The 27,822-nt window shown below is 42.9% G+C and overlaps 1 protein-coding gene across 3 annotated transcripts; it reads left to right on the forward strand.

The window, feature by feature from the left end:
- Positions 1–1,766: 1,766 nt before the first annotated feature.
- LOC306910558 (uncharacterized protein) lies at positions 1,767–27,822 on the forward strand. Of its 3 annotated transcripts, XM_079485159.1 has the most exons (9): positions 1,790–1,933; positions 2,760–2,887; positions 3,071–3,187; positions 3,289–3,345; positions 12,862–12,999; positions 18,624–18,674; positions 21,611–21,724; positions 22,680–22,745; positions 25,745–27,822. In XM_079485159.1, exons 2-9 carry the CDS (start codon positions 2,792–2,794, stop codon positions 25,889–25,891), a joined length of 786 nt encoding a protein of 261 aa, XP_079341285.1. In that variant the 5' UTR covers positions 1,790–1,933; positions 2,760–2,791; the 3' UTR covers positions 25,892–27,822. The 3 variants fall into 3 exon arrangements, with proteins under 3 accessions (XP_079341286.1, XP_079341285.1, XP_079341287.1); XM_079485160.1 differs by lacking the exon at positions 18,624–18,674 and having other exon boundaries at positions 1,767–1,933; positions 25,745–26,360; XM_079485161.1 differs by lacking the exons at positions 18,624–18,674; positions 21,611–21,724 and having other exon boundaries at positions 25,745–26,365.

Here is a 27,822-nt window from a genome sequence, read left to right on the forward strand (position 1 = left end):
TGCAACTAAAAAATAATTTATATCAGCTATCAACATCCTCTCAAAGTGAACAATACACAACAAACATACTTGTTGAGCTTTGTTACACTGTTGTTGCAGTTAGCGTTGGGTTCGGGGAAAAATAAACGAGAGATGGATCATAGCCGCTCTTGGCATATTTATTTTTCGTTGCTGACACATCAGTCTCACAGACAGCCATCAGTAAGAGTACCGTAAAACAACTTGAACAAACATAATAACTCAAATGCTTCTACTGTGGCTTAAACTTTAGTGCCCCCTTGTGGTATACACATATACAAAAATACAGACCAGTACAGCATTACATAAATATACATACAACTGAGGACATAATGAACATATTTTAACAATACTTGTTGGCTCATTTAACTGGAACGTATTCTCTCACCACATCTTTGGCAAAGCAATGGATGCAATCATTGAATTAATTTAGGTTACACCTAGGCAAACACACAACCTAATCTACACACTACTGTGCATAAGTAAAGACAAAAATTAATGCATATTGCATAACTAATTACTACGCCCAAGCGTAAGAATCATTTTAAAATCATTTTCTGTTCGATCTGAAGAGTGTGCTCTAATATTTTGCGTGAAACAAGAAGCTCTTGAATATTCATGCATGCTCCGTCTAGGGTCACCGACAATTGACAATCTCAGCAACCAAATGAAGAGTTTGTTTCCAAAATTAGATAAAAAATGTATCATGTTTTTATTGTGTTAGTTAGCTGTATTTTGTATGGCTTAAATCAAAACAAACCAACTGCAGATGCAGTTGATATTACATAGTTTTAAAAACAGAGTTCTTTCATTTTGGAACCAAACTATTCAAATATTTCACAACACCGTTTCACTCGGTATACGTCACGATTCTGAAAAGAAGTCAATCGCAACTTCTGTTTCATGGTGACTTTAAAAGTAGACCAATGGGCTACATGCATGCGTGACCGCAGACTTAGCAACACGATCTGTGACTGATGACCTTTCCCCGTTCCAATATGGCAGACGACATACATATTGGCCCATAGAAACAGCTGCTAAAGCGGCATAAACTGATCTCAAGAGATCCGTCTGTCTAAACAGCTTTTTAATCGACTGCACGTTTGTGTATGTACAGTATATTCATACTTATTCTTTATACATATAGTGTCTGTTTTTATATATGATGTAGCCTGAAAGATCAGGATTTCAGATAACATTCACTTTCGAAAACTGTTTAAGCAACTATGATCAGCAATGAACTAATAATATCAAGTTTCTGCTTTTGTCAGAAACAACAACATAAGTTAGCACACGTTTGGGTTTAATTATGCTTTGAAACAGATCTTTATAAAATCTCATATAATTGTTTTAAAAGGTTGCAAAAGACTCAGTAAACAAGTCTGGAGAGTTTTTTGCGACCTTTTTAAAACTGCTTTAACACAACACGTAGGCCTACAATGTTACATTTCCTCTAAGGGGAGAATTCCCATTTCCTTAAACAATTTATGTGAGTAGCCAATTCATTCATTTAATTTGGTTCAAGAAAGAAGTCATTATCATCATCATCACATTTTAATGTAGGCAAAAATGAAATGAAAAGATTTCCCCCCTTTCTGCTGATCAGAAGAATGATTTGAACAAGACCAGGGATCAATTGGAACTCCTTATCCTGACAATGCAAATTAAGATTTATATGTTTAGGCATTGCCATCCCTCATTGTGCTCGTCCCCCTTAAAATCATAGACACGCCCCTGCATCCAGCTTCAGAACACATCACCTCACTGCGGCACTGCGCGTAGGACGCATGTGACCACAGGGATACAGTTAACTTCTTCTCGCCCTTAAGCCGCATCGGTGATGTAATAACCGATTGACGCTCTTTCATCTTTAAATAGAAAAAGATACAGGAACGTGTTTCGCGTCAGCGGAGAGGTAAGCAGCATCACGTCTGTTTGCATGAATCTCTGTTTGGGACAAGACATGCACGTGCGGGCCCCACCTATAACAAAGCTCAAGGTTACGTTAACTTAGAATTTGGTAACCCGTTTCACATTACACTATTAGGGTGACTATAGGGTGTATTTGGAGGACCATTCTATTTATTAACGTTATTGGTATCGCCGTTATTAAACATAATTGTAGGGTGATATAGTGCATTACACTGCGGATGTGGGAGTGCATAATGCTGCACATTTTTCTATATTTTGTATTTGTCTCTTTACCTCCGGTCCATGTCTATTTTAGACCACCGTTCACTGCATTATTTGATCATGATGAATTGTAAATGCTCTAGCCTATATATTAGACCATAAGACATTACATACTATGTGGACCTTTAGAAAAGTGTGAAACACAAGGAAAGATCTGCACAGTATGATAATGCTGTTCCCATCACATTCTGTTAAGTGTTCTGTTTTTGATGTTTTTTTTCATGTATTATCAGTTTGTGTAACCCACTGGTGAGAATTTAAAATCACCCTGTTGTACATTTAGTTATATCCTTTTTTTCTAAGAACTAATTTGCATAATATGATTCATATAAGCCATCCAATTAAGAAAGTGAATCCTTCTCAAGTGACCTACATTGTACATGGCTATCTGGCCTAAAAGTGGTATAGCCAATAGGGTTTATGGCTCTGTCATGTTTCTTTCCCGTTTCATCTATTTTCTTTCATTTTCAGTTCAGTTTAGTGCCATTCCACATAATCAGCAATTCTGACAGCATATCTGAAACCATATCTCTGAATTCTGATATTAGTATATAGATTCCTCAAACTGACTGACATCAGCATGGGCATAGAGAGTCAGGGCCCTGCAAGGCCCGTTGGAAACCTGATACCAAAGCAGGTGAAAACATTTCAGAATGTGGAACCAAAAGCGCTGGGGGTAAGTGTCAGTTTTATCACTTCAACAAATCCAAGTAAGATATGCAAAAATTACCACGTATCTTTTATCTGTAGGCCCACATATGAAAGGCTGACAAACTAATCACAAACTAAAATAAAAAAAGTTGAAAAACTACATAAGTTTTTAATTGCTTTAATTGACTGTCACTTTTTTTTAATTCAGTCCATTCAGATTATCATTGCTGTTTTGTGCCTGTGTTTGAGCATTACCATTCTTCAGCTCTATGAAGAGGTTCACTTCTCTCCTGATGTTATTGTTGTGGTAGTAATCGTTGTTCAGGTAAGATGAATGTGATTTCTGTCATTATCTCTTTAAAAGTGTTTAATTAGTTCATAAATGTTTGCACGGTCCTACTGAAGGTGTTGTTTGTTTGTTACCAGTTGCTAATATCTGGTGCGATTTTAATCCACGCTGGGAGATTCCCATCTCTGTTTTGGGTGAGTATAAAAATTACCTGCTTACTTGCTTGGCCATCTTAAACCTGTGACCTATACTTACAAATGTGTTAAATGTGTGAGACTTCACACTTACTTGATTACATTTATGTTTATGAACATAACATAAAAGACACTTGAAAAGCGTATGTGAGTGCTTAAAAACTTGAAGTGCTTAAAACTGATAGAAAAGCGTGCCTGTGATCTTTATTATAGTCTTGTAATGGATAAATACTGGGGACTCAATAGTGGCTACTTTAAAGACTAAAGAATGCTACTTCTGGAAACAATACTTTCAAAACGCTGTCAAGAGCATGCCAAACCAATGAGTGCTGCCATAACTGTAAAGCCATGTTGGACAATCAGGAGCATTAGAAAAGGTTACTACCGGTTCCGGTAGGCTAAAGCATTATTTTTTAATATCTAAACCCTGGCAGGAGTTTTAAAAAGTGTTCAGTTTCAGCGACCTGAAACTGCGTTTGCGTGTCGTCTGATGGCCAAACCGCATAGAAAAAGCGGTGGTTTTTAAAATGAGTGTGTTAGTGGGTACATGGCATAAAAGAGGGACATTTTACATCAAGTTTTATATCATAGATGAACTTTTTAACAAACTAATAAAAATGAATACATTAGACGATATATTATTAATAATAAAATAAAACAGATGTAAAAAGGAACAGCAGTGTGCTGCACTGTATTTTTAATCAATCTGTTAAGTAATAAATATTTACTTAATAACTTAAGTAAATATAAAAAAAACTGATTAATCTGCTTAAAATAATCGTTGATTAGTCGAATAATCATTCTAATAATCGGTAGATTAATCTTTTATCAAAACAATCGTTTGTGGCAGCCCTAGTATAATGTACAACGTAACTTTGATTACCTTGCCGTATCGAAACGAAATGAAGTTTAATTTATATAGACTCAGAATGAGCTCGTCAATGTCAATCTGATTGAGGTGGCCAAACATGAAGGAAGGCGAGGATTACTGTCCAATCAAATGTAAGAAGGCGGGATTTGCTGTATTGACAGAAGCCGAGGTAGCTAAATGTTAATGTTTGACAACTTTATTATCATATAAATATTAGGGCCATTCGCATGCTGAACTGGCTTTTTCCTCTTTCTGGCGGTTGGGAGTTTGTGCTCCCTAGGGGTCAGTCGTTACTATTTGAGCACGATTTACGCATGTCACTGAACAGCCAGAGGGGGCCCATTAATAGTTTTTGCATATGGGCCCGGACCTGACTTGCTAGTTGTATGCTCAAAAGCAAAATAAGTTTCTTGAAGAGGTTTTGCTCATTAATCTACCACTAATGGACTGCAAACTGACGATCTGAGATGGAGAAATGGGTGATTTATTTTAACAGCGGATTCAAGTGATGTTAGAGCTCATCCGTGCATCCCTAACGCAGGGTTTAAGACGTGTTTTTTTTGCACGAAGAGACACGTTTTACTTTGAAACTGCGCAACTTGTGCTGCACAGAGAGACACTGCGCACCTTGCACTGGTGCCACAGCTCTAGGCTGGGGTGCCATATCGTGCCGTTCACTTGGGACAACAGGTCTCTCCTGAGGGGAATCCGCCATGGCGGTGCCGTCAACAGCTCGCTCGGGTCCGGAAACCATGGTTGATTCGGCCAAAACGGAGCGACGAGAATCAGCGACGGCGTCTCCTCTCTGATTTTGCGCCTTCCCGAAGCGTTCCCAAATTAACAGCACTGAGTCGGGATGAAGCCTCCATTCCGAAAGCATGTCCGCTCCGCGGTTCAGATGACCTGATAGAGAGAATATGTCGATCTGCCCACAGTAGGAGACCCGCAGCCTGTTTGAAGAGAGCTCCAGAATGGATCCCTCCCTGGTGATTTATCAGAACATGCTCCAGTATCGACTGGAAAGTCTGAAGAGCTAGAGACACCGCCTTTAGCTCCAAGCGATTTATGTGCCACTTCTCAGAGACTGAAACCAAAGGCCGGATGCCGGCATGCCCTCGCACACCGCGCCCCAACCCGAGGACGACGCGTCAGTCGTAACGACTCTGCATCTCGTCACCAGCCCCAGGGGAACTCCCCGACTGAACATGCTCGGGTCACGCCACGGACTCAGGGCACCGATGCAGCTGAGTGTAACCGTGACTCGCAGACGACCTGAGGACCATGCATCCCATGGGACCCGAGCCTTCAGCCAGAACTGTAGTGGTCGCATGTGCAGAAGACCTAGGTGGCAGACCGCCGATGCTGACGCCATCAGACCCAAAAGCCTCTGGAACTCCCTCAGGGGAACAGACCGGCCCGGCATGAGCAAATGTAGAGCAGAAAAGATGGACTCCGTCCGCTCCGGAGAGAGGCGAGCGCGCATCTCCACTGAGTCAAAACATACCCCCAGATACGTTATCGACTGACTCGGCGCAAGCTTGCTCTTCTGCATATTCACTCGCAGTCCCAGTGATGTCAAGTGACCAAGCAGCACCTGCGTATGATCGATTAGCGCCTCCCGGGAGTGGGCTAAAATCAGCCAATCGTCCAGATAATTTAGAATGAACACTTCGAGAACATGCGCGGAGCCAACGCCAGCCCGAACGGGAGGACAGCAAATTGGTACGCTGAATCCTCGAATGCGAATCGCAGGAATCTTCGGTGGCGCTTGGCTATCTGAACATGAAAGTACGCATCCTTCAGATCTACGGATACAAACCAGTCCCCGGGATGCACTTGAGCCATGATCTGTTTTAGAGTTGTCATTCTGAACGCTCGCCTGTGAAGCGCTCGATTGACGGGTCTCAAGTCCAGAATTGGACGCAGACCACCATCTCTCTTGGGCACAACAAAATACCGATTGTAACACCTGCTTTCTCGCTCGTTCGGAGGGACACGCTCGATCGCTCCTTTCGCAAGCAGGTTGCAGATTTCCTGCGTCAACACAGGCGCATTTTGCGCTGACGTAAGCGACGGGACCACACCGCTGAAGCGGGGATGTCTGCGCCTGAACTGTAGGGAGTACCCATGTTCTATCACGTTTAGCAGCCAACGAGAGATGTCTGGAATGGCCTTCCACGCGTCCAGAAACAGACATGGCTGAATGGGGGTTACCGTCAGCGGACTGTTTAGGGGAGCACGCCGGTCCCGCAAGGCTAAACGCACTGGCGGGAAAATGGCTCGCGCGTGAGAATCCAGCGGTCTCTCGTCCACGGGAGCGTTCGTGGACGAGAGAGGGCTGGTTATAACTGGTGCTAACTGCGGCTTCGCGCTGCACCGTGGTAGGGCAAGGGACGCAGCATTGTGAGTGTGAGGGAGAAAGAGCTCTTTTTGTGAACAGGTATGTGTTTTTATTGCATTCACACAAACAACATTTACAACATTGCAACGATCGGCCGCAACCGCGGGGGAACTCTGATGCAAACAGCGTCGTTTGGAGAACACCGGCACGCTCACAGACTCTCTCTTCCTCTTCCCAGGTCCGTCAGGACGACGGCTTGGCAGCCGATGACGCTCCGCCGTCGTGGCTCGGTCCTCTCTTCGGCCCGTACCTCTTCTTAGCTGGGCCCGACCATTGTCTAGGTCAAACGTTCCGGCTCGCGGCCTCGACTAGCCGGCGCGGGAGCCGCGTGCTGTTTGGGGGGTCTCTGCGAGGAGTGAGGCGCGGATGAAGAGCGGGCTCTCTGAGACGGCTGAAAAGAGCTTTGAGGCAGCACGTGACACATGGCCTTGGCACGCTTTAGCTCCTCACCAAAACGCTCTACTACCGACTCCACGACGTCATCAAAGAGGCCGGAGGGAGTGATCGGTGCGTTGAGAAGGGACTTATGATTGGCATCTTTTAGATCCGCCGGCGTAAGCCACAGATGACGGTGGAGGACGACCATAAACCCCATTGATCTGCCGATAGCCTGAGGCTTAGAGGGCAGGCCTGGGTCCGAGCCCAACGAGGTGGCGGAAGGGCACAAATGAGCGGCGAGGGTCTCCTCGACGGGTGGCATGCGCACGTAACTGTGGGCTTCGGCCCCGACCACGAGGGCGAACATGGCCGGCGTAGCAGCGTGAACGCGCGCGACTGAGGTGCTGACCACGTCTTCACTACGTGCTCGTGGACATCTGGGAAGAACGGCGAACTCCTTTTCGACGTGGCCTGGCGGCGACTCGCCTGAAAGTACCAGGAGTCGAGCTTACTCTTCGCCGTAATCTCAGGTGGATCCCAGGTGATGTCGAGCTCGCTTACGGCCTTTTCGAGAACCCTGACGAACTCCTCGTGGAGGTCCGGGGTGCTCTCCGGATCGGGACGATCTCGCTCCGATCCTGCCCAGTCCTTGTCCGAAGCTGATATGGACATGGAGTCATCGTCCTCCTCGACGCCGACGGAAACGGCGTCCGCGATGGAAGGCGGAGGACGAAGGCCCTCGTCGACGTAGAGGACTGGGGAATGAGGTGACAGCAGAGGACGGGGGCCCGGAGCCGGGTCGTCGCCGCCACCTCGTGGCACCGCCTCTGAGTCCACGAGCGATGTTCCTGCGAGTCCTCAAAACACGCGCCGGCAGGTCCGCACAGTGCGCGCAATCAGACTCGCAGAGTGCATCCTCCGCATGAGCGAGGCCCAGGCAGGCAATGCAGTGCTCATGAGTATCCTGCGGTCCAATGGGGCCCGCGCTAAAACTACAGAATGAAGCCATCGGATGCGGTAAAGAAGTATCCAGTTGCGTCTTTAACGATGGCAGTGTTAAAAAGAAGATTCTGAGGTATTGTCGTCACATGCACCGTATTTATACTGTCTAGATCCGTCAGTATTTGCATACTGTTGCATGTCTTCAGGAAAAGTGGAAAAGAGGAGGAGTTTCATATGCGGTTCTCCGCAATGTCGAAGTGACCGCTCTCGAAAGGGAACCAGCTGGACTGTCCCTTAAATGCCAAATCAGAACACGTTTCTCTCTGCTGAAGCCTGATCTATTCAAGTATGTTCTAGACAAACAGCCGGAAATTAATTTAAGGAAAAGAGTCCTGGGATCTTTTGAGGAGGAAAAACTGGTACGAGTCCGGAATTACAGAGGAGGGCATGAAAAATAATTGCATGTGTAACAGTATGGGCAAGTGAAGGTGTGGTGATTGACATTTGGGATAGCCAATCAGCGACCAGTGCTGGCTATTTAGTTGTTGGTTGGTACCAGCCTGGTATGCGTCATGTCCGGAATTTTCCCTGTGGGTGTGTGTGCGGTAGTTACAGGTATGTGCGGTAGTTACAGGTATGTGCGGTAGTTACAGGTATGTCCGGTAGTTACAGGTATGTGTAGTTAAGCATGTAGCATGTCGCAGCCGTTTCTTTTCTTAATAACCATTCCTAGGTATTGACAATTTGTGTTTTGCATCCCAGCCTGTCCTTTTCGTCTGGAGTTTCTCGTACGTTGATATAGTGGATTTATTGACTGCTTTAAATTCAGGTATGTAAGCATATTTGATGGTTAACTCCTTGAGGCTGCCATTGGTGGGGGGTTTAAATATTGTGTAGTCCCTGTACTCCAGTTTAGCAACGGGTCGAGTGAAGACTGTGTGTCCTGGCTTGAACTATGTATAGTTAATTCACCGAGGTTTGGATCCTCCCTTTTTCACCCTCTGCTTTGGTCTCCTGTTCTCGTTGCCTGTGATTGCTATCGCTACTGCCTGGTCGCAACGTTAAGCTACGTTAAGGCTACGGCTATTGAACACTGTGTGCTGCGGTTACCGCCTCTGCGGTTTAGCCGCTAAACCTACATTAAAGCTACTGCTATTGACCATTGTGTGCTGCGGTCACTGCCTTTGGGAGGCTTTACAGTCGCTTCCTTTAGGAGCCAGGCCGTCTTGGTCTATGTACCTGTTGTTGTTAGTTTATTCTGTTTGATTATTTATTTTCCTTTCTTTTTTTGTTTTACTTTGTACCACTTCTTGATTTCTGATCATCTTTTTCTTATTTAGGTTGAGTATTGGTTTGTTTCGTGATTTTTATTCTGATTTTGTTATACAGTTATGGAATGTGTCGTGTTTGCTTTGTTTTAATATTTTTTTTCTTTCAGGAGCTGGGGTCCCACGGGTGAAAGGTCTCTACTTTAGGTGGTGGTGCTACTTTAAGGTTTGCCGTGTCGTGTGACACTTTTGATGTGTGTGTGATCAGAGCTCACGTTGGTGTGTGCTTTTCTACAACCAGTACGGACGACCTTCACTGCAGTGGGTAACCCCAGCCCTGTGTGTGTGCCTTTAATTTCATTCCGTGATTTATTTTTAAGATCTTTATTTTTGGTTTATTGATCACAAGAATATTTTCTTGATGTGGTTGTTTATGGTTATTTTATAATTTGAGTTTGTAACTTCTTTTCTTTCCTTTGTACGCTATGGCGTGCTGCTCCAAACTGGAGGTTAATGACAAGTTGAGCTATTTTTATATTTGTCTTTTATGCGACTGTTATTTAATAAACTCTATTTTTGTACTGGATACCCATGTTCTTGGCTACCTTAATTTATAAAGAGAACAAATCTGTGTGATCTTAACTTGTGGGGTTCATTTTTAGTTCCTTGGTTTAACCCTCCCAGGTGGCGTAGTCGGATATTTAAGGAGTAAATGAACTGGTTCATTCGTGAACCTGTCTCATTATTGATTTGATTTGATTTGATTTGATTCAATTTATTGTCATTACACACATACAAGTACAGTGCAACGAAATGTATTTTTAGAAGAAGATAAAGCATAACATGGGGAAGGTGGGGAGAAAAACATGTACACAATACACCAAAGACAAGACTTGCAACAGGGATAGGTAATCCAGTTCCGACAAGCAGCATCTGATTCTGCTGCCATGGTGGCGCCGCATGCAGACCCACTTGTCAGGCTGGCGGGTCAAAGCGACGAAGGCAATGGATCTGTGAGTGGCCGCCCTCGAGTGCGGCCTATGTTTGTGTGTGTGTGTAAGAGTCTGTGTGATAGTCTGTGCAGGTGTTTCAGTAGAATGGGGGAGGGACACAAGAGCGTCTCTCCGTACTGCTCCACTCAGGGTTGAATTCCAGCAGCAGCCTTGGCCAAGGCTGATACGGGGGAGTCGAAAGAGATAAGATTGATTGTTTGGTCTTGGGGCGAGCAACCGCATTCCATTTCCATGGCTACTCTCATTGTCCATTTGGTCTCCAAAAATATCAATTTTCCTTTGCAAAGTCGTGAGCTTCTCCGTGATAGAATCCATATTGCGGTTAATAGTCTCATTTTCAGAGCCGACCGCTCTTCCCACGACTTCCATCATAACGGGCAGCCTTGTGAGACTTTTGAGAGCTGTTACCGTTTTCTTAATTTCTCGATAACTAAGGGCACAGCCTAATCCAATCAGCATAATACCTGTTATCATGGTTCCGAATAGGTAGATATCTTCAATGTCCTCCACGGAAAGAGGAGCCAGACACACGATCCGCCATCTCTCCCAGGCGTCCATCGTGTAGCCAGCTGCGAACGTTCCGTCAGGGCAGACAGGTTCCCCCGAACCCAAGCTTCTCTTCGAGAAGATCGTGTCAATAGCGTTGAGAGACCAGTTGATCAGATCCATAATTTCAGTTGTAGAGCAGTGCAGAGACAATCTCTCAATAGATGATACAAGACAAGACACAAGATCAGCAGGAAAAAAAAGGGAAGGACGGGAGCGAGAAAAATGCGACTGCCTCCGTTGACAGAGCGAAGAGAAGATTAGCGCCCCGCCACACCTGCAACTATGCTGCAAGGTACTGTAAGTAATTTGGTTCTGGAGGGTCAGAAAAAGCGCACAGTACATGTGGACCATATGTTGCCAAGACATGGAAATAGGGTGTTAGACACCCCAGATCCAAGTGTAACTGTGGAAAACAATAGAGTTATGAACTTTCCTTTGGACAGAGACAATTAGATGCAAATCACTACATCTGAGACAACTTTTAACACAGAGACTTTGACTGTAAAAGAGACAGTGAGTGCAACACCCTCAGATGTGGTGGTTCGTAGATATTGTGATTTATTTGTGCCATTTCTAAATTGTTTCTCTAAGATTATAATATCTAAAAGTGAAGGAGTGTAATTTACAATCGTAAACGTACTGCCTTCTCATCCTTAACGGTCAACTTGTAATGATGTTTTATTAAAAAAAAGTTCTGGAGGAACCTAAACATATAAATCAGCCCGCTGTTCCATCAGCAGCAATCTCTATCAGCCCGAGCACGCGATCTCATCGTAGTGACGTTGTATTTCTGTGCTCTATACACTCCCCCAGCGTTTGTGTAGGTTTCGGGAAAAAACATTTGAACATGAAAATCTGTTCAATTCTCCCTGAAAAACACGCCCACGCATCAACCAAGGAGAGCGGGAGAAGGAGCATGTGCACACGTCACTTTCACTTGTGTGCAGGAGAGAGAGAGAGCACTACTCCTCCACCAAATCATATATTTTCGAAAAGCTGTTTCTGTCTTTTATAAATGTGATCAAACTAAATACTCTACTGAGATTTGTAAGTACTCAAGATTAACATGAGATTTGCAGAAACTGTCTGAATAACGAGCACTTTAAGGTCTCTAGCCACGCCCACATTGGCGTACCTACGCATTTGATAACCCTTCGCTTTTTCATATTCAGTAAACAAGTTAACATGTGAACAGTTCTCTGTTGTCTTTCCCTCTCCGTGATACATTTTCAGCAAGGTATATTACAATATGATTTCTGCGTATTGTAGTTTTCATTACTTGATATTACAACTGTTTATTTATTAAGGTTCGTTATTTAAATTTTGAAGCACATTAAGCGCGCCCAAATAGTAATGTAGCAGACACATCTGGAGTGCAAACTCCTGGAATGAGCGAGAAAGCGATGTTTGTAAACATGACATGTGAACCACCCCTAACATCTCTATGAAAAAACTGGTGTCAAATATTGAACCTTCAGCTACATATATCATGTTTTTCAAAGTTAAAACCAACTTTGAACTCAGCTTCTGTCAATAACAACTCCCGCCTTCTTTCATCTGATTGAACAGTAATCCTCGCCTTTCTTGATTTGATTTGCCACATCAATCAGATTGACATTGACGAGCACTGTTAGACAGTTTAGGTAGACCAGCCCTGCATTCCATTCCGAGGTGATCATCCCTATGCCCTACTCCCTTCGAAGAGTAAAGCTATTGATGTATAAACTCTAGAGGGAAAAACAGAATCTCTTATTGTGTCCATTTAAATTTCATTTGGCAAAAGGAGCAATAAAAACATAACTCTCCCTTTATTTGGAGTGACGTCTTGTATGATTTCCCCTTCCCAAATATACTGTATATTGTTTGGAATGCACCGTAGATCTGAGATCAGATCTTATAGTTGTTTTCTACTTAAGAAGCACTGAATACAATTTTTTTACACAACATGGAAAAACCACTGGGGTCTGCACATCAATGACCTCTATAGAGGTTACAGTCATGCTCATAGCACTGCTGATATATACAATAAGTGTCAATTTATCACAATATACTGTATGTTCAGCTGTATAGTAATAGCTTTCTCACAATGTGCAGGTTAAAGCTACACTGGTTGCTCATCTGGTTAGTGCAGCGTTTTCCACTGCTGTTCTTGGTCTGCTGTCTCGTCACCTGCCTTACCGCCAGGACACTTACCACTGTGAGCACTGCAGGAGGCTGGAGATCTATACTGTGGTGAGCGCTACACTGTTAATGAACTACCGCTTATGTTGCATTTTTGGAAATTGCATTTGTGCACGTATAACTAATTAATGATAAATGCATGTGGAAGGGTTTTGGGTTGAGTTGAAAGGATTCTCCTGGGACCTAGCAAAAAAGTCACAAAAGGTTTGAGTAAGCATGGAAAACAATATGTATTCCTAGTCTATAGATATTATTTATTGTGTATATTTACATACAGTATTCTTGGAACAACTTTTGTAATATAAAATGTTTCACTACAATGAATAATTTGAAAATAATATTGACTTCTTAAAATTAAACAGAGAGTTTATTTTGTATAAACACTAAATTGATAAATAAAAATGTATTTATAGACCTAATGTGACAATAAGGAGGGTGTGATGTTATAGACAAACGCCTTCATATTTATCTCTCTGAAAGGCTAATGTCCTTTTTAAATGCAGTGCTCAGTAAAATAAATATTCTTTACAGAAGACAGACAATTAGTGGGAAAATTGATTGGTTTGGGTGTAATCTCATGTGATGAAATGGAGACAGCATCTTGTTACAGTTTTTTTTTTAAACTGATTTCTTGATGCCTTTTCAAAGGACTGTACCAAAGTGCAAAATGTAGCATCTTTAAATAATTAACTTTAAATAATAGACTAATGTGTGTCAGGCTCATTTAGATATAGACGCTTGCGCGCCTGACCCACAGTTAACTTCCAGTTCGTGTTTGGCTAGTGTCAAATAATAACTATTTATATTTTATTTAATACATGTTTGTATTAATTTATTATTTTATTTTATTGTATAATAATTGTATTAAATAAACGATTTGTTGAATTTAGTTGTTTGTAGTCTAAATTCTAAATATTGGAGAGACAAGTTAGGCCAAGTAACGGTTATTTTCGGTTTCTTTTGATTGTTATCAGAAATAATCTACAGACACTCTATTGTTTTTCAATGTGTACCAGAAGTTCAGTTGGTGTCTGTCATGAATCTGCCTTCATGTCATGTCTATTCCTGGTCTTGAGGCAGATTCATGACAAAGTCTTGTGTTTTATGTGAGAGAGAGATGTTGGCTATCGGCTTTCTATGCTCTCTCTGGTCCGTGTCTTTGTTCCCGCCATCTCTTTTCCTCGTTAACCTTCCCTGAGTGTTTCATTACCCGCACCTGACCCTTGTCAATTATCCTGTGTTTGTTTCCCCTATAAAACATCCTCGTGTTCATTGTCCTGTGCTCGTTCATTGTTTGCTGTACCCTGTAATTTGTACCTCATTCGTGTATTCTGAGTCTAGTTTTTCCAAGTATCTTGTTCTTGTTCTTTGTAGTTTGGTGAGTCCGTCTAGTTTAGTCCTTAGTGTTTATTTTTTCCAGTCTAGTTTATCTGTGTCCTAGTTGTCATTATTTTCCTGTCTTGTTTTACCCCCTCGTGGGTTTTTGTTTTCTGTTTAATATTATTAAAATCCCTTTGTTAACCCCTTCATCCCCGCGTCTGCCTGCAATTGGGTTCTCCCCTGAGATCTCTCCTACACAGTTCTTGACAGAATGAACGAGCCAGAACTGAACCCAGTAGGCAGCACTATGGACAATGCAGTGTCCCGACGGTCTCTCCAAGCTCGCCTGCTGTTTGGGTTCCGTCAGGGAGGGCATGGGACCCAGGAGTTCGCCAAGGCATTCTCTTCGGTGGCGCGGGAGACAGAGTTTGGTGACGCAGAATTAAAGGTCATCTTTGATGGCTGCCTCACCAACCGCCTCCGGCCATCGGAGAGGAAGTTGCTTGAGCCCCTGGGGTTTGATGACATGGTCAGGTATGTGATCAACCGGGACGATGTCAGAGTTCCGGTCGTGGCATCTGTTCCGTTGGCTAGCGTCCCGGGGGATTGCATCCTGACTGAGTCCGCCCTGGGGGGCTCGGCGCCTTCCGGCTCGAGCTCCAGGGTTCCTGCTTCTGGCGGCATCCGCGGCGGGTGGGGGAGGAGAGATTCAGGGACGGCGTCTGCAAGCCCCTCCGACGCTGATCTTGCCCCTTGTTCTGCTGCGCTGGGGAATGCGTCCCCCTGTGCAGGGGGATGTGTTGTTCGGGTTGGGGCTGTGTGCCTCTCCTCACCCTCTGCACCCTTCGAGTACAGCCCGAAGCTCCAGACGGAGAATAACACCGGGACTCAGCCCAAATATTTTTGGGGGGGGGCGCCGTAGGAGCAGGAGGGCCCGATCGTCTAGCGGGCCTCCTGATGTCCCAAGTCCGGTGGTCCCGTCAGGTCAGGTGGTCCCGTCAGGTCAGGTGGTCCCGTCAGGTCAGGTGGTCCCGTCAGGTCCGGTGGTCCCAAGTCCGGTGGTCCCAAGTCCGGTGGTCCCAAGTCCGGTGGTCCCAAGTCCGGTGGTCCCAAGTCCGGTGGTCCCAAGTCCGGTGGTCCCAAGTCCGGTGGTCCCGCCTGCACCCACTCCAGTTTCAAGTCCTGCCCAAGCGTCCACGCAAGTGCCAAGTCCTGCCCAGGCGTCCACGCAAGTGCCAAGTCCTGCCCAGGCGTCCACGCAAGTGCCAAGTCCTGCCCCCAGTCCTGCCCTGCCGGCCTTCCAGCCGGCGCCAAGTCCTGCCCCCAGTCCTGCCCTGCCGGCCTTCCAGCCGGCGCCAAGTCCTGCCCCCAGTCCTGCCCTGCCGGCCTTCCAGCCGGCACCAAGTCCTGCCCCCAGTCCTGCCCTGCTGGCCTTCCAGCCGGCGCCAAGTCCTGCCCCCAGTCCTGCCCTGCTGGCCTTCCAGCCGGCGCCAAGTCCTGCACCCAGTCCTGCCCTGCCGGCCTTCCAGCCGGCGCCAAGTCCTGCACCCAGTCCTGCACCCAGTCCTGCCCTGCCGGCCTTCCAGCCGGCGCCAAGTCCTGCACCCAGTTCTGCCCTGCCGGCCTTCCAGCCGGCGCCAAGTCCTGCACCCAGTCCTGCCCTGCCGGCCTTCCAGCCGGCGCCAAGTCCTGCACCCAGTCCTGCCCTGCCGGCCTTCCAGCCGGCGCCAAGTCCTGCACCCAGTCCTGCCCTGCCGGCGCCAAGTCCTGCACCCAGTCCTGCCCTGCCGGCCTTCCAGCCGGCGCCAAGTCCTGCACCCAGTCCTGCCCTGCCGGCCTTCCAGCCGGCGCCAAGTCCTGCACCCAGTCCTGCCCTGCCGGCCTTCCAGCCGGCGCCAAGTCCTGCACCCAGTCCTGCCCTGCCGGCCTTCCAGCCGGCGCCAAGTCCTGCACCCAGTCCTGCCCTGCCGGCCTTCCAGCCGGCGCCAAGTCCTGCACCCAGTCCTGCCCTGCCGGCCTTCCAGCCGGCGCCAAGTCCTGCACCAAGTCCTGCCCTGCCGGCCTTCCAGCCGGTGGCTCAGCCGGCGTCAAGTCCTGCACCAAGCCCTGCCGGCCTTCCAGCCGGTGGCTCAGCCGGCCTTCCAGCCGGTCTTCCAGCCAGTGGCTCATCCGGCCTTCCAGCCGGCCTTCCAGCAGGCGGCTCAGCCGGCCTTCCAGCCGGTACCCAGTCCGGCAGTTATGCCGGGAACAAGAACAGTTCTCCCGAGGACTTCTCCCATCAAGTCGAGCGCCCCCGGGAACGAGCGCCCCCGGGAACTAGGACTGTTCCCTCTTGTCCCACTCCCTTTGGACTTCCCCCCATGGACTCAGGTGTTCCCCCCATGAACTTTGTTGTTCCACCTCCCCCCCTCCCTTATTTGTTATTTTTATTATTTCATCCCAACCCTTTTGTAATGTATTCGTGTCTGCCCTTGATCTTGTTTAGTATGTTTTGCCTTGTCTTGTCGTGTTCCCAGTCTGCCTTGTCTTGTTAGTCTACCCCTTGATGAACACCTGGAGGTGTTCATTAAAGGGGGGGCTTCTGTCATGAATCTGCCTTCATGTCATGTCTATTCTTGGTCTTGAGGCAGATTCATGACAAAGTCTTGTGTTTTATGTGAGAGAGAGATGTTGGCTATCGGCTTTCTATGCTCTCTCTGGTCCGTGTCTTTGTTCCCGCCATCTCGTTTCCTCGTTAACCTTCCCTGAGTGTTTCATTACCCGCACCTGACCCTTGTCAATTATCCTGTGTTTGTTTCCCCTATAAAACATCCTCGTGTTCATTGTCCTGTGCTCGTTCATTGTTTGCTGTACCCTGTAATTTGTACTTCATTCGTGTATTCTGAGTCTAGTTTTTCCAAGTATCTTGTTCTTGTTCTTTGTAGTTTGGTGAGTCCGTCTAGTTTAGTCCTTAGTGTTTATTTTTTCCAGTCTAGTTTATCTGTGTCCTAGTTGTCATTATTTTCCTGTCTTGTTTTACCCCCTCATGGGTTTTTGTTTTCTGTTTAATATTATTAAAATCCCTTTGTTAACCCCTTCATCCCCGCGTCTGCCTGCAATTGGGTTCTCCCCTGAGATCTCTCCTACACAGTTCTTGACAGTGTCACAAAAGTGCACATGGGAAGTAACGTTTGTTTATGTTGTTAAGATGAAACATATATTCGGTATGTCATTTGTGTTTAAGAAAGAATGGCAATAATGTTCAATCAGTGTTTGTGAAAACTTAAAATGCTTTTTAAATAAAAAAACGTGCAGGGTGTAGTGTATTATTCAATTTTAACCTTGTCATAGTTATGGCTGAAAATGGAGATAAATATTTCAAATTATGAAAGTAAATGAACTGAGCGGTTTACAGGAAATGCTAGCTACAAAAATTATAATTTTCTCTGTAAAAAGAAAAATACAGATGTTGTTATATGTGGGAAATTCAGATAATAAGTCAATAAAATTAGTACTTTCATTTTAACTTATGTGCCCCTCATTATTTTAGGACATTTGGGATAAATATAGTACTTTGGTGTTAGTTAATGCATGGTTAAAATATTTGTGTGAATAAAGAATATTTATTTTCCCATTATTTATACATTTATTTGTTTATTTATTAATGCTTGTTTGGTTTATTATAACTTTTAATCTTTGCAGAGATTTGCATTTTTACATTTGCAAGGTGCTTTGATCTAGAGGGTTTTTATTGTAATGTATCTGTGTTTTATAAATTTTCCAATAATATGTGTAATAAATTATTTTGGGTGTAAGTAATTTACACATTACAGTTAATTTTACAAATACCATTATAAAGAAATAGACTTAAGGATTTTTACCCTTTGCACTTGGTACAGACTTTTTCAATGCTAGAGTATTGAAATTTCAACAGTGCCCTTCCAAGTTTTTTGACTGTGACACAATATTTTAGAAAGAAATGATTGGGTAAATGTTTTGTTATTTTACACCTAATATAACTATAAGGTATACTTTTTTTATTGTTTTGCTAGTGATTCATGTTTTTTATACGTTTTAAACCAACATCTACAGAAAAGAATAGTGGGAACATAAACAACTTAACAGTGTAATTTTTTTTACAAAGACCGTTCAATTACGTATCACATAGGCATAGTCCAAAACCTTTTCAAGGGCACTGTAATTTGTCAATAACGCTAAAAAACTGTAACAGTTGTATTTAAATTACTTTTAAGCTTCCTGGGCAGAAGCTACTTTCAAATAGAAATAGAGCTTTACATCTGTGTTTGTCAAGTAGGCCTACAGGTCTTTGGCTAAATCCAACAACATTTTGTCTTTTTGTGTCCGCTTTTCCAAAGCAACAATATTGTTTCAAGAAGTGCACTTATACTGTCGAGAGAAATTGTAAAGTAAGTAATTCTTATCATTATGCTTTTCTTTATGTTTACATGAAAGTGCTTAATTATTTGTAAATAATGTATATAACAAGAAAAAAACAGGTGATTTAAAGTGAGATTATAATTTCTTAGTTTTAAATTTTAATTCTACAAAATTAATTCATTCTACAGTTTAGGGCCATACTAGCTTTGTGTTTCAGAGTGAATGCTGAGTGATTGAACAGACTGTGTCAATGCTGTGTTGTCATGGTTGTGTTGCACTTTGGGACAGTTGTCTGAAAATGCTTCTAAATGAAAGAATTAAAACCGTTTTGGTGTTTTGAATATTTTAGCTTTTTAACATTTGTTTAAATGGTCGACTTTTGTAGGTTATCAAATATATCTAGTCATAATAGTTATAGCTTTTGTTTTGTAATTCTAGTTTGTTTGTGAGGTGGTTAAACAGTGATGGTGATTTTATTTGTGACCCTGCCTGTGAAAACCTAGCTACTACTTATCTCTTGTCTTCTTTTTAGAAACTTTCCATCAAAGTTATCAATACTATGAACCTTAGCAAATGTTGTAGCTATAACCTCTGTCTTTCTTTGTGACAGCAATTTTTTCTTCTTCTATTACCGGAATTAGTTTGTCATTCTCCAAACATCATTCATATCGGTCTCTCTTCCAATTGTATTACAAAACTCTTTCTTTTATGAGAATAAAAGATAAAACTTCTCCCATCAGAGAGCAGGGAGTGCGCATACTCAACTATCGCGACTACTGGCTCATCTTGACACACTTGCGAGATCTGCTGTGTATACACAGGGACCTGGTGCTTTGGCACCTGGGCTTACAGGTCAACCGAGAAAAGAGCAAGCTCTCCCCTGTGTAGGGCATCTTTTTTCTCAGGTTGAAAGTCTACACTGTCTCCATGACAGCATGGCTTACCACCAAGCGTGCACAGTCAGTGCTGAACTACTTGAACCTGCAGTCCTCTGGAACTATTTCGGAGGCTCCTGGGACACATGGCGTCCTCGGCGATGGTGGTTACCCTTGGGTTGATGCACAGAAGCACGTGCTGGTCCGGTCGGACAGCACGACTGCCGTGCTGTCTATACACCGTCAGGGCGGTATTCACTCACGGCAGTTACCGAAGCCTCCTCCTGTGACCAGACCTCTATAACCTCCATGTCGGGCTCCTGGACGGGATGAGGAGATCCTGAGTAGCCTACCCCCGGCGGGGGTTGAGACCATCACTCAGGCTAGGGCTCCTGCCATGAGGCGGTTGTACTTTTAAGTGGCTTCTCTTCTCGACCTGGTGCCCTTCTCAGAAAGAAGACCCACGGAGTAGCTCGATCCGGAGCATGTTGTCCTTCCTGCAATAGAGACTCGAGAGCAATCTCTCCCCCTCCACACTAAATGTGTATGTTGCCGCCATAATACATTTCGTTGCACTGTACTTGTATGTGTGTAGTGACAATAAATTGAATCCAATCCAATCCATTGCCGCTCATCACAAACCAGTTGGTGGGAAGTCTCTGGGGCAACACGACCTTGAGCAATACTTAAGCATCTAGCGGATGGGTCTAGCCGGGCCTAGTGCCGCACACGTAGTAACCCCCCCCACAGGGTGGTTCCGTTTGATGTATCCTCATGATCTGGCTCCCATGCGGTGGCCCATGACCTCTCCTAGGTGGACTTCCACGTTCTCGCAGCATTCCCTTGGAGTCTTCTCACAGCACTCCCTTGCAGTCTATACTAAACTCCTCCCTGCGGTAGGAAGTGGTCTCCATAGCGCGTTTCCTCTGTGAGGGAATAGCGCTTCCCAGTGGCTTACAGTGGCGTGCAGCTTCTCGCGGTTAGAGAAACTAGGCCTCTGCCGGTGGAAGGGGCTACCCACCTTTTTCAAACTCTGGGACCCCTACCTCTCCACTGGAAGGTTACAATTTCGCGCTAGCGCTCATGTCTGACAAGCCTTGGCCAGCCGGCACCGATAGAGATTGTGACGCAGCACAGTGCCGTGGTGTTTTCATAGGAACCCCATTCTGTCGACAAAATGTCGAGAGACCGAACAAAAAGGGAACGTCTCGATTATGTATCCGTATGTAACCTCCGTTCCCTGATGGAGGGAACAAGACGTTGTGTCCTTTCATGCCATGCATGCAAATTTCATTCGCTAATTTTCATTGGCCTTTTCGAGTCTGTCAGAGATGATGGGTTCTCAAGTCAAACCCCATTCTGTTGACACAATGTCTTATTCCCTCCATCAGGGAATGGCAGTTTTATACGTAACCGAGACGTTTTATTATATTGGTTTACTTGCACATCCTACAATTATTTTTTAAATTTCCTTTGAACTTGCACTGTACCATTTATTACAGCTCACATGAAAGCCACAAAATTAAATCTGATTAAATACTGTCAGGAGAAGAATATTCTATATTGACTTGCACCTTTGATATCTTCTATTCTACTGATCATTTAACCTTACAAGCAGCTTCTGCATACGTTAGACTCTCCATCTCTGCAATCTTATAGCAGAAGGGATCAAGTTTTTTTATGTCATCCATAAAGAGGTACTCCTGGAATAACACCGCTACTCTTAACGCCAATTTCTGAGCAGTTGATCTTTTCTCCTGCCATTGTTTTCATATAAAGTATCTTTTCCATTTGTTTCTCATCCTTACATTTGATTATTAATCTTCCATTGAATAAAATGAAGTCTCAATAAAAGCATTAATTTCTCACGTTCTGAATACTAGATCTTTAACTGCAATAAAAACAAATGACATGTTTTTGTCATTTTTATGTCTATAACAACTTTAATGCCCTAAATCTCATAACTACATTCTGCAAAATTACAGGCTCGGTCACATTTAAGTTACTCTGCGACTAGGCTTAAGCCCTGTCTGGGAAACTGACCTAAAATGTTTTATCCTTTTCTGTTTTTCTCTTTTTCATGGCCTTAGCTCCTGATTGATGGCTTCTTGGCCACATTGGTTCTATTTCTGGTAGTGGAGTTGGCAATCTGCATTGTGACCATTTTGTTTGGACTCAGTGCTCTGGCAAAAGGTGGCTTGCAGGTCAGTTAAATACATCTGTAACAGAGACCAACGAGAGAGAGCTGTGCAAGACCTCAAGAAGTGCTCTAGTGACAGACGCTAGAGTCGCGGTCTTTAGCATCCTTGTTAGAGCGCTCGTCTCCCATTCCGGGCTGATGCTGGTTTGAGGCCTGGGTCGAGTTGAACCAGTTAAACATGCTCAATGAAAACTTAGTTGGGGTAGGATGGGGTTAAGTGCTCTAAAATATCTATAATTTATATACAACTACAAATGATACGTATTTATAAAATCGTTTCAGTTTTGCAAATGCAAAGCCCTGAGCATGTCATTTTCATGCCTAGAGGAGGCAAAGGTTGACACAAACACATTTTCAAGTGGACCAGGCGGGATACCTGCTTTCTTAATAAAGTAGAATTTAATTATTAATAAGACTTCACAGAACATAGTCTGAGGTTGTGAAGCTGTCTTACAAGTCAAATTAGAGTTTTGGCTAGCTAGATTTTATGATGTATTATTATTATTATTTATTAATATTATTTATTATTATCAATTATGGCATGATTTAAAAAAACCTGAGATAAAATGGTTCTGACATAAAATCGTCAGCACAGATCGACGTTTCAGTATCCCATTTGTTTCTGTAAACTGCAGTGATCAATTTGCTTCTTCTTTTTAATCTGTCTCTTTTTAACTCAGTTATCTCTAACTGTTTATACAATCAATCATACAACTTTTCCCCGTTTTAAATAGAAATGGTGTTAAACCAGCAGTTCATTCAGTCTTTTTGTCACTCAGTGGACATGACTTAATTGGCTTTTGTGCGGTGTTGTTGCATGCATACTCTCTATATTTTAGATTTGTTGACACGTGAATGGTCCACAGCTTTATTCTTTATAAGCTTTTTGTGTGTTTTAAATTATTCAAGTTTTCATGTTTAGTTTGAAGAATATAATTTTAATCTATCTATTTCTTAAGCTGCCTGGTTTCAGACAGCGTGCAGCCCCATCTCAGCCTGAAGCAGCCACACCCAGCCAGCCCCAGGTACAATAATGGCAAGCTCACCTACTGTTAGTTTTAGTGCCATGTGTACATGCATTAATTGTACTTTGCCAAAGTAGATTTTTTTTGTGTACATTTCTTCTTAGGATGGATGAGCATGTCATATTGTTCCCTTTCTGTCGGTCTCTCGATGTTGTGTCGAGACAGAAAGGGGTTTGAACTTGAGAACCTGTCCTCTCTGACTTGAACTTGAAAAGGCCAATGAACTTGGTGAATGGCGTCAGCATGCCAGTCTCCACCCCGTACATACGTGTATAAAAAGAAGATGGCGTGCTCCTTTCTTTCACCTTTTGTTCTTCTTAACCTGCAAGGCTCTTTAATGCAAAGCTACTTAATCTCTGACTGGAACACTGCTGGATTTACCACGAGCAGAACAGGCACGACGCCTGCATCACATGCCTGGACATCTGGCATGTTGAGGCGGCGTTCGTAGATATTATACGGAAGCCGTAAAGTGCCAAACAAAACAACAAATCGCAAAACGCAACACCAAATCTGAAAACACATTAACAAACCATAAAGCACAACAACAAATCCGGAAACAAAATAACAAATCAGAAAACACAACGACAAGTCAGAAAACACAACGACAAGTCAGAAAACACAACGACAAATCCGGAAACAAAATAGCAAATCAGAAAACACAACGACAAGTCAGAAAACACAACGACAAATCCGGAAGCAAAATAACAAATCAGAAAACACAACGACAAGTCAGAAAACACAACGACAATTCGGTCAAACCGGAAAAGGTAGGTCTTTTGTGTGACCGGGGTAGTTACTGCTGATTGGAAGGAACTCCTGTCAATCAAGATAAACAGGAAGTACTGTTCTGTAGCTAGCGGCACAGAATAACAAGAAGTAGCTGGCGTCAGTGTACACAAATATATAATGTATAATCGTTATTGTGGGTTCAAATTTGGTGTTTTGCATCTGCTCTGAAAGCATTCCTGACATCGATTAATAGGGAATCGTTTTTTCGTCTGAATAAACCTGCATTCTTGAGGTGTCTTTCAATAGAGCGCAAGCTGATCTTAATATCATGATATGTTAGAAGCATATCTAGAATCACGCCATATGAATGTCCTTCTTGAAAGTAGTGCTGAACAAACTCCATTATTTTCTATGAAAAAACACACCTGACTGTTTATCTTGATTGACAGGGGTTCCGTCCAATCAGCAGTAACTACCCGGTCACACAACCCGGTTTTCTGATTTGTTATTTTGTTTCCGGATTTGTTGTTGTGTTTTCTGACTTGTCGTTGTGTTTTCTGATTTGTTATTTTGTTTCCGGATTTGTCGTTGTGTTTTCTGACTTGTCGTTGTGTTTTCTGACTTGTCGTTGTGTTTTCTGATTTGTTATTTTGTTTCCGGATTTGTTGTTGTGCTTTATGGTTTGTTAATGTGTTTTCAGATTTGGTGTTGCGTTTTGCGATTTGTTGTTTTGTTTGGCACTTTACGGCTTCCGTAATATTACCTGCCCACACTGAGAGCAGATGGTATTAAGGTGTTGCGGTCTCTTTTTGCGCCTCTTTAACAGACATCGGGCTATGTCCAACACCTTCGCAAGGTTCTACATCCTTTGTGAGTTTGTGTCTTGCACGGTACAAACAGGTGAAACTGGCGGCCGGCTGGGTGTACACCTACAAAAGCGCCTTCTCCCCTCCTTAGGTCAGTCAGTGCGCTATTCTAGGTTCACCCATAGGTTGAAGCATAGGAATTACATCCAACACTAAGCACTCCTTCTGTAACGGGCCGGGCGGTAGAGTTCTCCCTTTGCAGGTGAACCCATTACCTGTGCTAGTGCTCCATACATGATGAGTCCCCCACCTTGGGTAGTCCCCTATGAAGTTTTCTTCACTCTACGGTTCCCCAGTTGGTGTACCTGTGGCCTCCCCCCATTGGAACCTCCACCTGTTGTTGTGCACCCCTTAAGTGTGGGCCCTGCACACCGTTCTCCCATGATCTCACCCCACTTGGGAGACCATGCTGCCATCTCCACTTTGATACCTCCCCTGTGGTAGAATGTGGTCTCCATAGCGTGCTTCTTTATTCAAGGGAGTAGTGCTCCCCAGTGTCCCTTACGGCGCTGCTAGAGAAAAAAGGCTACCACCCGTGATGGCTGATGGTAAGCACCTCTCACCTTCATTTAGTCCTTGACGCCTTACCTTTTCCACTGGAAGGTTATGACTCGCGAGAAGTGCTCACCTGTGACAAGTTCATTGGCCTTTTCAAGTTCAAGTCAGAGATGATAGGTTCTCAAGTTCAAACCCCATTCTGTCTCGGACACTTGAATTTGTATATGAAAGTAAATCTCTTTGTTCAAAAACTTAGTGAGCTATCTACATTTGCCTCAAGCCTGTCAAGATGCTCAGTTTTTCCATGAGGACTTTCATAAATAAGTCAGCATGATCAAGCTGTCCTCACAGTTTATGTTATCCAATAGAATTTAACAGAAAAGGAAATCCCAAACTACTTTTGTGATAAACTGGCAAAATCTGTTCAAGATGGTGGACCCTAATATTAGAATATCAGTATATAGCCTACAGTGTATTGTAAATATTACAATTTGTTTACATTAAACTGAGACTATCAATTAAATAGTTAATTTATTTATTTGTAACTATCTATGTGTTTTGTGTATTTCTAGTATTCAAGTCACAAAATAACTAAAATAACAGCTTTTGAGTCTCATAACTCCATAAACTGTACATACATTGCATTATATCCCTTGTGAAAGCAATCTATCCACTAAACAACAAAATACAATCAAAGAAAGAACATTCTATTTTTAATAGAAAGTTATTTGGAGTGGAATTTTGAAAGAGATCTGTGAATAGGGCTACAAAACACAACAAAACATTTTACCAACTGGTCGACAAAATCACAAAATCTTCTAATAGGGTAGACAATTAGTCAATCCTTTTCTCAATGTAAAAGCACATAACAATTAAACTCACGTTTTGTCCCAAATCCTACAGGTGGAGGTGATGGTCTCTGAGGGGGAGCCAGTGCCAGTTTTAGTGCCAGAACGTGAGTCTTACCCCAACTTTGAGCAGGCAGAAGAAATCCCCAGCCCCCCTACTGAACCTCAGGTTGCCCCCATTGACTCTTTAACAGACGGTTGAGATGAATTGATGTGTAATCTCTATGTAGGCCTACTGTATATGTAGAGTTTAGTTAGGGTTTTGGCACAAGAGTATCCCAGTGGACTATAATTGTTTTGCTCTAAAAGGCTGAGAGTCCATCTGATATGTCACATTTCCGGTAGGTCTTGACAATACTGTGCAGTCTATGTCCATATAATGTACTCAATGATAAAGATTCAAATGGCTCTATGCTGCAAAAGGCAGCACCAGCATGACTGGTTTAAACAATCTGGAAGACTGCTTAAAGAATGAAAACATGAACGAAATGCAAGCATGCATAAAGAACTTGACTTAATCAAATATATGTGTATTGTTTTGTTTTTATTGGATTATATATTGTTACCAGGTAAACATCATGCAGTATGTCAAACTCACTATTATTCTGCAAGTGTAAATCCATTTATTTAGCAATGTGTTGCTATGATATGTTAATAAATTCACATAATGCAATACAGTTCCCACAGTTTTAACTTCATTGACCTTATTAGAAGGTGACATTTAGTGACATAAATCTGTTGGCTCACAAATTAAACAAACACAGTATTTATGGTAGAATACTGTTTACCACACATCTTTCCTGGAAAGTTAATTCACTTAGTAAAATTACTCGTTAGACTTACAATATGTTGCTTTTCTTTTATTCATGTGATATGCTACTAAAACAGTCATTATCTAGAAAACTATAGATCTAACAAAACCCAAAGTATTTTTTTGTTTGTCTGCTTTTCCTAAAATGTGAATGATTTGTTATTTGCCTTTTAATTTACTGTTTTAGCTATTATTATATCCTTTAATTTGACATCCTTTCCCAAAAAATATTTTCTGTTCACTTTATTTTGTTATTATTTATGACTATATGACCATGGTCCTATAACTTTTTTCCCAGAGCAATTTAACACATGATCACAGTTTAAAGTGCAGTGTATTTGACAGAGGTATAAGTAGAGAAGTATTTTTACTATACTCAAGAACATCAAAGTATACCATACTTTGTCAGAGTGTTTTCATCCTTTTTACTTCACTCCACCTTATAAATACATTTTTACGTGTTTATTAAATTAAAAAGATATCACTTTCTTACTTTTACTCAAGTAAAAACTTTAAGGAAAAATACTTTAGTAAAACTAAACAATTACTAGATAATGTTAATGTAGTTCAAGTCTGTTTACTTAGAGCATATTTAAAAACCTTTTTCCTAGACAGAGGCATATCGTCTGCATGTCGTCAGCAACAGTGAAATTAAATATTATTTTAAATATTATGTTTCATTGTTATATAACGTATTAGTAAATTGATGCATTATACAGTGGTTTTAAACAAACTCTGACAAAATTGTCACAATTTTTATTTTATTTCAAATATTTAATTTTTCAGATCCTCTTCTTGTGCCTTGTACATTGTAATATAAACAACTACATAGAAATGTGAACATTCTTTATGAGTGGACTTTGTTATCCTAGGATTAGACCCAAATATCCAGTTAAACGTTACATTTAGACTCTGATTCAGTGAAAAACTTTCTAGTTGAATTTGATTAGATTTGACATATGGGTTTCAGACACGTGACCTTTTTGGAGTGGGCACCATCTTGAGGACCTACGCAACCTCCCTGTATTACAGAGCCTATGCAGCTCTGATGCTAATTCTTTCACTTTTTAAAAAAACGTGTCCATAGATTAACCATTATGCGCTGTCTTGGATGTTTTTGTCCATTTCTATTTAGTTGTCATTTTTTGTGTGTGTTTATGCAAAGATCACACATTTTGCTAAATTATTAGAATTTAAATATTTAGCTCTATTTTGGTTCCATAAATGTTTTTTTAAACTAGGTAGGCTACATACAATTGTTACACTCAGGTGCGTTTGGACAACAATGTTCTCATTGAAACTCATTAAAACTACAAATTGTG

The sequence above is a fragment of the Barbatula barbatula genome, assembly GCF_947034865.1.
Source record: "Barbatula barbatula genome assembly, chromosome: 21".
In the NCBI taxonomy this organism is placed as follows: Eukaryota; Metazoa; Chordata; class Actinopteri; order Cypriniformes; family Nemacheilidae; genus Barbatula; species Barbatula barbatula.

Bases quoted from the DNA above. Each gene is read 5' to 3' on its own strand.
- LOC306910558 (XM_079485159.1), top strand. From the start codon at position 2,792: ATGGGCATAGAGAGTCAGGGCCCTGCAAGGCCCGTTGGAAACCTGATA. The intron at 18,675-21,610 runs GTAAGTAATTCT...TCATGGCCTTAG, and splicing joins CTGTCGAGAGAAATTGTAAA to CTCCTGATTGATGGCTTCTT. The intron at 22,746-25,744 runs GTACAATAATGG...CAAATCCTACAG, and splicing joins CCACACCCAGCCAGCCCCAG to GTGGAGGTGATGGTCTCTGA.